At 38.2% G+C, this 12611-nt stretch overlaps 1 protein-coding gene across 1 annotated transcript in view; it reads left to right on the top strand.

The window, feature by feature from the left end:
* The window catches only part of slc1a3 (solute carrier family 1 member 3), a 79170-nt gene extending 67744 nt beyond the window's left edge, over positions 1–11426 (top strand). Inside the window, exons 8-10 of the mRNA XM_003224253.4 lie at positions 1314–1508; positions 3945–4079; positions 7015–11426. Of these exons, the coding sequence (XP_003224301.1) occupies positions 1314–1508; positions 3945–4079; positions 7015–7219 (535 nt within the window). The 3' untranslated portion in view covers positions 7220–11426. The remainder of the gene's footprint in view (positions 1–1313; positions 1509–3944; positions 4080–7014) is intronic.
* The last annotated feature ends 1185 nt before the right edge of the window (positions 11427–12611 follow it).

Raw genomic sequence — 12611 nt, 5'->3', positions numbered from 1 at the left:
CCATGCAATCATGCTGGCCACATGACCTAGGAAATGTCTATAGACAATGGCAGTTCTTTGGCTTAGAAATGGAGATGAGTACCACCCCCAGAGTCGGACACGACTAGACTTAATGTCAACGGGAAACCTTTACATTTTAAGCTGTGGAATTAATTCAGTTTGACACCACTTTAACTGTTATGGATCAATGTTATGGAATCATGGGAGTTGTCATTTGACAAAATATTTTGCTCTCGCTGCCAGATAATAATGAAGCTTCACTAGACTACGTCTCCAACGATTCCATAGAATTAAGTCATGCAGTTAAAGTTGAATCAATCTGCATTCATTCAACAGTGTAGGTGCGCCCTTTGTTGCCTTGACCCCTTCAGAATCTCTAGACTGACTTTTTCTAGCCAAAAGAAAAAAATTGATGCTTCCAGAAGCCTCTAGGTTCTATAGTTTTCTTTTTAAAAACCCGTTTCCCTGAAAATAAGACATCCCCTGAAAATAAGCTCTAGTAGAGCTTTTACTGGATTGCTAAATATAAGGCCTCCCCTGAAAGTAAGACCTAGCAAAGTTTTTGTTTGGAAGCATGCCCACCAAACAGAACATCAGAGCATGCAGGATTGGTCAATGTACGTACCATAGATTGTTGTACATGGAAATAATGGTAGTTACAAAAAATTATTGACAGGATTCACAGTTTGCCTGGTTATGCTGATTTGTGATGACAACTACTGTACAGTATATAATAAATGTTCATTTTTTGTTCAACAATAAATGTGAATAATTATTCATGAAAAAATAAGACATCCCCTGAAAATAAGACCTAGTACATCTTTGGAAGGAAAAATTAATATAAGACACTGTCTTATCTTTGGGGAAACAAGGTAGGTTGTAAGGGATCCCTGAATTGTTTAGCATTAAAAAAAATATTTTTGGAAACCAAGAGTAGATTTCTGTCCATATCTGAGTTTTTTGTTATATTTTTCAGTAGGCCATTCAGTTTATAGAGGAATCTCGGCATAAAAAATGGCCACCGAAATGTCAATAGTCCCAATCCCTAATGTAGACAGTATTCATATTTGGATAGACTTTTCATTTTGCATTAAGTGCAAATATGGTTTATGCTTGATGTGTGTGAACTAATTCCACTGAAAAACCTGACAGGGAATTTCTTTCCATTGTGTTTGTTTACAATACTTCATTCACAGATGCAAAATTTTCTGTTGTTGTTAATAACATATGTTCAGCCATCATCCATATCTGAAGCATTGCATATCCAGTATTGAGACACAATATTTTTCATGGTTTCTTCCTTTGGATTTTAGTTCTGCCACCTTACCGATCACATTTAAGTGTTTGGAAGAGAATAATGGAGTGGATAAACGCATTACGAGATTTGTGCTCCCTGTTGGTGCGACCATTAACATGGATGGGACAGCTCTATATGAGGCGCTGGCTGCAATTTTCATCGCTCAGGTTAATAATATGGATCTAAACTTTGGGCAGATTCTCACAATCAGGTTTGTAAATGCTGTATATGTGTGTCTTTACATTCGTGTATTAACTGCAACTTGTAAATTCAAATAAGGAATTAGATATATCCCTCAACATAAAGAGAGATTCCTTAACAGATGCAGTAGTCTTGATTTTGCTGCTTTTCTTTCTTTAGTTTCATGGACATTTTCTTCCCATCTTTCTTTGTGTTGTGCGGTTTCAGGGATGCGATTCCATATTGACATGTTCGTGATTATAAATAAAACGTGCTTTATTTACACACTCATCGACATTGACTAAAGAGTGTTTGTATGTATTTTTTCAATTCTGCCCATTAAAAATTGCCCACATTCACATTTTAAAATGTGGATGTTTTGTGCGTACACTAAGGGTGTTTTCATGCAACCATTTACTTTAATTCAAGATGTGGATCAGAAAGAGCCAGTTTGCTCCAGAGTGCCTACACAGGCACCACAAGAACCAACTGCAAGCTCCCATGCAATCCACAAACCTCCATCCAGATCCAGCCAAACCCAGGATTATTTTTTTAATTGTTCCTCCACAAAATGCGCTGGTTGAAAACAGTGTTTCTCTGCAGAAAAGCCAGGCAATAGAGAGCAATTTAGGATTCCTATGGAATGTTGCCCTTTCCTTGCCGGGGGGGGGGGGGGGGCATTTGTTTACCTTCCCTCCAAGCTGTTTATCTGGAATCTGCCGGCAACTTTAACCCAACAAGTGCTCTGGATGCTTTTTTTTGCTTTGCAGCACTGCACTGTTATATAGTAATCTACTTCAGTGCATTTATGGCATGAACCAGAATTTTTGTTGGGTTTTTAAACACAGTTTCTGATTGGATGCATGTTGGAGGTTGCACTGGGGGTGAATATTTTGTAGATTCAAGACCTCAAACCAGCTTCTCAAACCAGATTATAGTGTCTGTGTAGATGGGCCTAAAACTCTGTAATCACTGAGTCCATATCTGCAGTTCATTGACTCAGGCCTGGGGGGAAATAGTCTCTTTAGGAATTTGGTCAATTCTCTAAGCAATTTTATAGTATGTTCCCATTGAAATAAAAAGTGCAATGGAGGACCTAGCAAATCCCAAAAAAGATGCCTGGGACCAGAAATCAGGTTATTTAATGCCAATTGGTTGTACTCACAATTTTACGTAACCGTGGTCTGGCCAGGAAAGTATCCTCTCCCAAATACAAAGATCTTACTTTCTTTCTCTGAGATGCTCCCACAGCTTTATAGAGGTGTGAAATCTTGAGAGAAAGCACACTTCTTCTCACTACAAGTTATCAGGCAACTTTCATGAGAACCGTTGAATCCAAACAAACCCTAGTTCACACACAAATGCCCAGTATGCATACAAAAATATGCACAATAACACAATGAGGGGCAGTTCTGAGAGATGGGATTTCAGTACATTCCCATTCAGGCCTACCCTGGTCAAATTCTGGATATGGACATACCAGATATCCAAGCACAATAGTTAATTTTAATATGTGTATACATGCCTCTGCAGGCACATGAACTGCCCAGTGGAGATCCAGTGAGAGCCAGTGTGGTATAGTAGTTCATTGGTTTATAGTTCTGGAGACCAGGACTAGATTTGCACTCAGCCATGGAAACTCTCTTAGTGACCTGAGGGAAGTCATATTATCTCAGGCAAAAAGCAAAATCCCGCTGAACAAATTTTGCCAATAACCTTGTGATAGCTTCACCTTAGGATTGCCAAAGTTTGGAAATGACTTTAAGGCAAACAACAAAAACAACAACAACAACAACAACAACAACATTATTTTATGTTGCTAAGAAAACCCCATTATAGAGTCACCTCAGGATCTCCAAAATATTAGAACTTGAAAGCACACAGCAACAGCAACAGTGAGAACCCTGCCACTACTAAAGGGTTTTTTTAGCATCTAATGTCGCAAACAGAAACTTCTATTTCAGTTTTGGTAATATATGAATTTCATTACAATTATTTAATTAAAAGCCAGCTAATGCATGGATTTCAGGGAATACATTACAATTGCATATTAGCTACAATTCAGTCAATATAATATGAAATCCTGCTTTCTGATTGATTTCTTTCTTTCTTGGGGGGGATTTCAGATTTTTTTTAAATGTGTCTGAAATGCTCTATAGCTGTTCTGCATAACAGATTGCTCCTGTATTTGCAAAGAAACGGGCTTAATGGATGATACATTTGGTTTAGTAACATTGCATTGTCTATTAGGAAAAAAACAATAGAGCTATGGCCCATGATTTATCTAGCTAATGTACCACTTTTTCCCCATAAGAGTCAAAGACTGCGAAAACTTCTAGTGAATTCAGGCATGATTTAGCTTCAGGTCACCAATTCTCTAAAACCCAAAAGATTATTAGAGTGCCTGGATATCTGAAAAACATTTTTAAAAACTAACGTGATGGATTCCGTGTCTCTTTTTTTCCAGCATCACAGCTACAGCTGCCAGCATTGGTGCAGCAGGGATTCCTCAGGCTGGTTTGGTCACTATGGTGATTGTATTGACATCTGTCGGTTTGCCTACAGATGATATCACTCTCATCATTGCCGTGGATTGGTTTTTGTGAGTATTTCTCATGGAAACCGCAGGAAGACATATTATAAATTGAAACAGGATACAGATGCATATGAAAACTGATGTTGCAATTCATTGTTGTTTATCACCCTATAATATTTTGTATTTCTCTAAAAGAATTCACAGTGTTCGCTTGTAAAAAATTTGGGATATTATTATTTTGTAGACAAAAGAAACATGTATGGTTCACTGTTCAGAAAGATTACTTGAAGCCTTTTTAAAGTACACAGTTATAGTAGTAGTTACCATGGTTCTACCTTACTGAAATCCTAAGGTTTGTAATCTAGGGAGAGATATTTGCAATTCCCGGCCAGAGAGCTTCAGTATTTCACCAAACTATAAAACCCAAGCTTTTTTAAACTTCATCCATAGCAATTAAAGTGGAATCATAGCACTATAATTATGTAGGACCCATGAGCCATGAAGGGTCTCATAATGTCTTCTGCACATCTAGGAAAACCACTGAATAACTTTTCCTCATTACCAATACATTCTGTAGTGCCGTATCTCATTAGTTAGTATGAACAGGACGCACTGTAGCACCACAAGATGCAGAACCAACCTTAAGAAATGGGGCTACAAAGTTGAGTCCATGACATGTGAGTGTTGAGAAGAGCAAACCTCAGATCACCTATTACAATGCAGTTTGAGCCCTGTCACATGCCCAGTGGAGGACTTTCTAATGACAACACCAGAGGCACTCCAAGTGGCCAGCTACTGGTCAAAAGACATTTAGTATAATGCCAAGTTTTTAAACTTTGTTTGTGTTTTAAATACATTACAACTGTACCCTCGGTTCGCTTCTGATATGATTACTGTGATAGAGAAAATGAATAGAAGCTGGTATTCACCTGTCCTTAGAGGGAGACGGAATTAAATACAGTAGAGTCTCACTTATCTAAGCTTCGCTTATCCAAGTTTCTGGATTATCCAAGCCATTTTTGTAGTCAATGTTTTCAATATATCGTGATATTTTGGTGCTAAATTCATAAATACAGTAATTACAACATAACATTACTGCGTATTGAACTGCTTTTTCTGTCAAATTTGTTGTAAAACATGATGTTTTGGTGCTTAATTTGTAAAATCATAACCTAATTTGATGTTTAATAGGCTTTTCCTTAATCCCTCCTTATTATCCAAGATATTCGCTTATCCAAGCTTCTGCCAGCCCGTTTAGCTTGGATAAATGAGACTCTACTGTACATGTAACATATACAATAGTTTGTTTGCATATCTATGTGGCTGGTAGGTTTCCTATATTATGCTTTTTACAATCCATGGCATCAACAAAATTCCACTATGCAACACATTTTCGGGCCATCGAAGCAAGTAAATGATGCACCAGATCCTTCCAAAGCATACAGCTCCACAGAGGTTTATTTACTTGCTTGAGCCATCCGTGTCCATGACATTATAATGGAGAAGGAGAGAAATCATGCGGCATGTGGTCAAGATGCTACCAAAAAAACACCCTGGGCCTCTCCATCACTCCCACTTTCCTTTTTTTTTTTTTAAACTGAAAATTAGAAATGTTTTCATGGATATTGTTCTCCTCTTAAACAAGGATCATTTTAGCCGCAAGTCATAAATTTAAAGAAGCCAGAAATTACTTAGTTACTTCAGGTATCTCTGAACAATGTTAGTGGAGTCAGCAATAGATGTGGTAGCATGTGGAACCCCCTAAACATGTCTAATTCTAGAATTTACATGAAGCTTGCAAGGCCATTAATGCTAATCAAAGTGATTAATTACAACATTCACACTGGCCTCCAACAGACAAGAGTTCTTTCTCCCACCCTGGACCTTCCACAGATTTATAAACCTCCCTTGCTTAGTTTTTCCAATATACCTCACAACCTCTGAGGATGCCTGCCATAGATGTGGGTGAAGAGAGAATACTTCTGAAACATGGACATACAGCCCAGAAAACACACAAAAACCCTGTGATTCGGGCCATGAAAGCCTTCAACAGCAGATATTTTTATATCACCTTTCTCTCAGCATTGGACCCAAGGAGCTTAGAAAAGAGCTAAAACAAGATAAAGCTAGAAGTCTGGTGAATAAAAGTGAAAACACAATTAAACAAAAGCTAAACATGCAACATGTGCATGTGCCTTCAAGTCACTTGTTGATCCCATGAATGTCATAGGGCAGTGGTTCTCAACCTAGGGTCCCCAGATGTTTTTGTCCTTCAACTCCCAGAAATCCTAACAGCTGGTAAACCGGATGGGATTTTTGGGAGTTGTTGGCCAAAAACATCTGGGGACCCCAGGTTGAGAACCATTGTCATAGTATTTTCTTAAGCAAGAAATATTCTGATTTACCATATCTACTGAAGTTCTTTAGATTTGCTTAGTTATTCATAGACTCTGATCAACTTCCTTTAGTCATGCTGGACGACATAGAGATATCTAGAGAACACTACTCTAGGAACTGCCAGGCCCCTCAAATACAATTTTGTGGTCAGGTTCCAATAGAAGTTGACTATAGAGCAATTCTGGAAGACCTAGAAATTCCTAAAGAGGTTTTCTGTCAGGTTAAAAAACAGCAATGTCTTTATTCTGGGTTATTCACTTTTGTGGAGATCCTTTGCCCTTGACCACAGCAAATGTGGAGGGCTGTCTGTATTGTTTTCCAGAACATGATCTTTTCCTAATATCTTTGTATGAAGGAAATGAATATGAACATGTAATGCAGTGGTTCTCAAACTGTGGGTCCCTAGATGTTTTGGCTTTCAACTCCCAGAAATCCTAACAGATGGTAAACTGGCTAGGATTTCTGGGAGTTGTAGGCCAAAACACCTGGGGACCCACAGGTTGAGGACCACTGATGTAATGTGTCAATTCCTTTTGAATCGTTAGCAATTTAACAATTACAGTTTCAGCATCCTTATTTATTGAAATTGCAATGTTTTCCATAGGGACCGTCTACGCACCACTACCAACGTCCTGGGAGACTCCATTGGTGCAGGGATTGTAGAACATTTATCACGGCATGAGTTGCGGAGTAAGGATGCCGAGATGGGTAATTCTGTGATAGAAGAGAACGAAATGAAGAAGCCTTACCAGCTGATCTCACAAGAGAATGAGAACGAAAAGCCCTTAGACAGTGAAACCAAGATGTAAGGCAGAAGACCCGAGACAAATCACGCCGGATTACGTGGGAAGTGTACACTTTATCCAGTCCTTTCTGTATCTTGTCTATTTGTCCTTCTTTTTCATTCTCTATCCAAACAGAGCACTGAAAAGATATAGGGGTTGCCTAGACATAAGAGACATGGAGCTGTGTCACGAATAAGGGCTCTTTGGCTCTTCCTTTTTGTAACACTAGGTATGCACAATATTAAAGTGTGATGTCATTTTTGTATGTGCCTTATTCTTCTCCCACAGCTGTTGAAGCAAGAGGAGAGGAACAGACATGACACCAGGTCAGATGTTGTGTTTGCCTAGATGTTATGCAGAAGGAAGAGAAATGGAATGGCAGCAACTACATTTCTTGCCATGTCTAGCTATGCCTTTAGTCTACATTAGTATGATTGAAGTATGTAATTGTCCCCCATGAAAGAAAGAAAGAAAGAAAGAAAGAAAGAAAGAAAGAAAGAAAGAAAGAAAGAAAGAAAGAAAGAAAGAAAGAAAGAAAGAAAGAAAGGAGAGAGGGAGGCATCACACAGTTGTGTGGTGAGATATGCTTGAAGAATACACAATATTTTAAATCAGATTATCAAGAATTTTCAAGTGTACATGTTTTTTAGTCCTGAAAATGTGATTGCATTAATAGAAGCTTAAAAGCAACACAGAGAAGAAATCCTGAAAGGTTTTATTGGTTTAAATGACTCTTACATATTTTTAACACCACTAAGGCTGCAGCCTCTTATCTGAGAGTATGCATTATATTCAATGAAATGGTTGTATATCCTCATTCAAAGTAGACTTGTATAGAATTGCAGTGCAAAGCTGTTTTTAAACCTAATGCTATTGCCCAGAGAAGTGAGAAGCAAATTCATTTAAAAAAAATATCCTTTCCTTATTTTATTGTTATAAGAGCAGTAAAAATAGGAATACTGATGAAGATTGTTATTATTATTATTATTGAGAATTAAATACTCTTCACAACTCACTTTTATTACCATAAGTAAAAAAGGACATACCTTGTTTTCATTTACACCCAATGGGATATTTTTGGATCAGGAAAATCTTCTTAATTTCCTGATACTTTGCACCTTCAAGTCCCATTGACTTCCTAGATCATGAACCTACAATTATCTCTGTGTAATGTTATGCTCCTCTTTGGACAACAATACTACTATTTAACACAAATACCGATAACCTATGCACAGAGTCTTTCCAGGATCAGAGATCTAATATATGTATATATATAAATATATACACATGCACTTTGGAAAAGGAACTGTATCTTCAAGCCTTTGCTACTGTGAGGGCTATGAAAAACTGTAGTTACCACATCAGTGTAGGCTTTGAAAATAGCTACTGGGCACCCATTCCCCTTTGGAAATTATCAAACCACCTGCACAAGCTGGAACCCACCAAGTGTTGAATGTAGCCAGGTATCAGAAGCTGATAAAATGGCTTGCTTTTGCTGCCTGCCAGGCAACAGAACAAGAGAATTGACAAGCACCAGCATCAGACAGACTATAACGCACAGCTAGTGAGCGCCGGTGGTCAGCTTCCTCATGGGTTACAAATTGTGTAGGTGGGCCATAGAGATCTGTATTAGCTACACATTGAATGACTTTAAAAGACAATTTAATGTTTGCTGCAAATTGGTATCCTAAATCACATTTTAAGAGTGTTTCTCTCCGCTGTTCATGTATACCCATTTAAATGTTGTGGCTGCTCCAGTGAATCTTGTAAATTGTAGCTTAGTCAGGGTACTGTGAATATTGCTATCTCTGGAAAGAAGAATGTAGTATGCCAGTTTAAATCTTAGATCTGAGTTTTTAAACTCTACTACTGCAACAAGTACATTACATTTGGCCACCTAAAGGTGAAGACAGCCATTCCAGAGAGTTGGAAATGCACTTTTTAAAAAGGCACATTTATTCTGTTTCCATCCAGTTAATTTTCAAGGCAGACACTGGATATATCTGCATCTAACACTAAATCATAATTTGTGTGTGATACAGAAGAAGGAATAAACCTTTGCTTTAGCAGATTCCTAACTTGTTGCTATATACAGAACAGGAACTGTAGCTTAAAATACACTTTGGTTGGTGAAACAAGCCTGAAAAACCCCACAGTGTTTGTTGTTCACTTATCGCACAATTGACTAATGAGAATGAGGCCATGGCTTTGCACAGGCTTCTTTCTACTAAAGCACAGAGGGCTGTGTTATTGTTCAGCATAAATGCAAACTCATCCACTGTGAGGTCAAGCCACTTATGCACAATTAAAATGTCTGTCTATCTTCATCCCTGCCTATCTAACAAGATACTTCTTTGAAAATCTCTGCCACAAATTTAACAAGAATATACGGATGAATGGTAGGCAGCAGAATGTACAGAGCATCTGACAGGGTTCAATAACAGTTCCACTGCCACATTTGAATTGCTTAGCACAGGAAAAAGCTTTCAAGAAGGGTGATCTTCAAACTAATTTGGCTTGCTTTGTTCCCTATAGATTTCTTTTTAAAAGGCGACATTTTTTGCTGCATGTGCTTTTTAAAATATTTTTATTTTTTTTAAAAAACATTTCCATGCTACCACCCAGTTGTCTATTCTAACAAAATCTCGATCACCAAGAGTAGGTGTGTTGTCAGTAGCATATTAGAAAATTGAAACCAATGGCTGGGGTTTCTCAAAATTATAGTCCAAAAATTACATCTTCCCAGAGTCTCCAAAGCATCCATTCCCCCAAATCCTTAACTAGGACCCCTTCTACACTGCCCTATATCCCAGGATCTGATCCCAGAGTATCTGCTTTAAACTGGATTATATGAGTCTCCACTGCCAGGTAATTCAGGTTAAGCACATAATTTGGAATCAAATCCTGGGTTATAGAAGCAGCGTGGAAGGGGCCTGGATTCTGGGAGGTAAAATCAAAAGGGTAGCATTTCCAAACTCAGGAGTCCCAGTCCCTCCACCATGTTACTTTCATATTTTGGGAATATAGTACCTAACTTCAGAAAATTGAGGTCATGAGAACGGAAGATAAGGTGGGCTCCATTCCATGGCATGTGGTACCCCATTCCAAAGAATGTGGAGGAATCTATCAATGGGTGGTTTCTTCCTTGGTCTAAGACTTCCATTTTTTATTCAGGAAGTTGCTAAATTGGTGATACATGAGAACAGGCTACCCAATAAATAGTGTAACTATCAAGAGCTTTCTGAAAACATGCAGTGCTATATCCACACCAGTTAATGCCATGTAAACTGTAAACTTAACATCCTATGGATTTCTGAAATTTGTAGTTTAGTGGGAGAATTCTCCTCTAGAAAATTATCATTTCCTCTTCTGAACTACAGAAGAGAGTTCCAAGTCCACAACCAAACTACAAATTCCAGGATTCCATAGGAAGGAACCATGGTATCAAAGTGCAGTAATTGTGAAGTTCAGATGTGTCCCAAGGATCTGTTGAAAAGTGTGAGTTGTGAATAAGCTCTGGAGACCTGCACCCTTAAAAATGTGAAGTGGGAATATTAATGCTGTTATGAAAGTATCAGAATGCTGGACGTAGGCAGGTCTTCCCTTTGGAGTGATAAGGCCAACTGTGTCAATAGCAAATCTCATTACTCTCTTAGCTTCTCCTTGATCATTTTCTTACTGAAAGTGAATAGCCGTTAACTCAGTGTACGTATTCAGGAATCAGGGATGCTTTATACAATGCAAAGTTCTTAAGTCATCTCTGACTGAATGCAATAATGGATGCTCTTTTTTCCCTTACTCATTTCTTATTTGTGCTAACAGGAAACCTAGATGACAAACAGGCATCTTCTGATATGTAACTAGAGATATTTTTATAGAGATACTGTATTCAAGTATGTGTGTACAGAGGTTAATATTAGAGCTTATGGAGTAACTTTTTAATTACATGTGTGTTTTGATTGGATATCATTTCTGGAAATACGCCACAAAGATTTCATGTAAAAGATGGCCCTTCCATAACATCAGCATAAGGAAAAAAATGTGTTAAAATATGTCAGCTTTTTAAATTACATGTATTTTTTACACTAACTCTGTTTCTTACAAAAATCAGGTACGATAGAACAATCTCTTTTCTGTGCCCTTTCTGGGCTGGCAGCTGGGTGCACCCAGTGTGGCCTAAGAAATATTACTTTGTAGGTGTATTTTCAATAAAAAAAATAGTTTTACATTATTCTTTTTGAACTGTGTGATGTTTCTGCTGTAATGATAATGGGCTTCCAGCAGTGGTGGTTACAAGACATATACTAAACAATATTTTTGAGTTCTCTAACCACATAGGAGTCTGTATGGTGTAGTGGCATGAGTATTGGACTTTGGAGACCAGGGTTTGAATCATCACTTGGTTATGAAACCCACTGGGTCACCTTGGATAAGTCATACTCTTGCAGCCTCAAAGAAGGGTTAAAGAAAAACCTATAGATAAATTGTGCCAAGAAAGCCCCATGATAGATTTGCCTTAGGATCCCCATACATTGAAATAACTTGAAGGCACCCAGTAACAACCTACATTGACTCTAATCTTAGAGATTTCTGCTATGAAGTGAGTTCCACTGGTTCCCATGAAGTTCAAGCCAGGTCTAAATGTTACCCTTGTAAGTACTGAAACGGGAAAGGAACAATATTGCTGACATGTATGTTGTGTGCTCTATAAATGAGGTCTGTGTTTCATTTATACATTTGTTAGATTTATTTCTTGTTCCCCCTTCAAACATTGTATGTTTATTAAATGCACACACTCTTTTTCTCCCAGGCTGTGGTCCAAGGTGGCTTACAGAAACTTAAAGCAAGATTAAATTAAAATGTTATTATCCAAGAGTTTGAAAGGAATCAAATTATAAATTACAACATTGTAGAAATTGTAAATAATTTCTCCCTAGCAAGGAGGGCTAACTTCACTATAAGTAGAAGATTCCAAACTTGGGAGTAGCCACTAAGAATGCCCTCTCATGTATTCTCACTAGAGTAGGGCTGGTAGGGTGGAAACTGGAGACAGACATTACGCTTTTAATAGTTGAATAAAAGAAGGAATTTCAGCAAGTGTTGCTTGTTACCTTGTTTCACAACAAGCAACACCTACTGAAGTTTTCCCACACTACCATTAAAAGTACAGGAGTTGGATCCAGTAGATCAGTGGTTCCCAACCAGTGCTCCAGGGATCACAGGTGGTCTTCAAGAAATTGAAAAGTGGTCTGTGGGGGTCTTTCACAGAAAACCTGAGTTGATGCAATGTATCTGTTGAGGAAGGGGCCCCAAAGGCATAGTTTCCACACACACCCTTCTCCTGCTGGCCCTCCCCTTCTCCTTCGTCCCAAACAGAGCCCTGGCTCTTGTTGGCACTTGGGTTCAGAGTGCTCCT

The sequence above is a fragment of the Anolis carolinensis genome, chromosome 2, assembly GCF_035594765.1.
Source record: "Anolis carolinensis isolate JA03-04 chromosome 2, rAnoCar3.1.pri, whole genome shotgun sequence".
NCBI lineage: Eukaryota > Metazoa > Chordata > Lepidosauria > Squamata > Dactyloidae > Anolis > Anolis carolinensis.
Note: the sequence above shows the minus strand (reverse complement) of the source record. Positions and strands in the feature narration are given on the sequence as shown.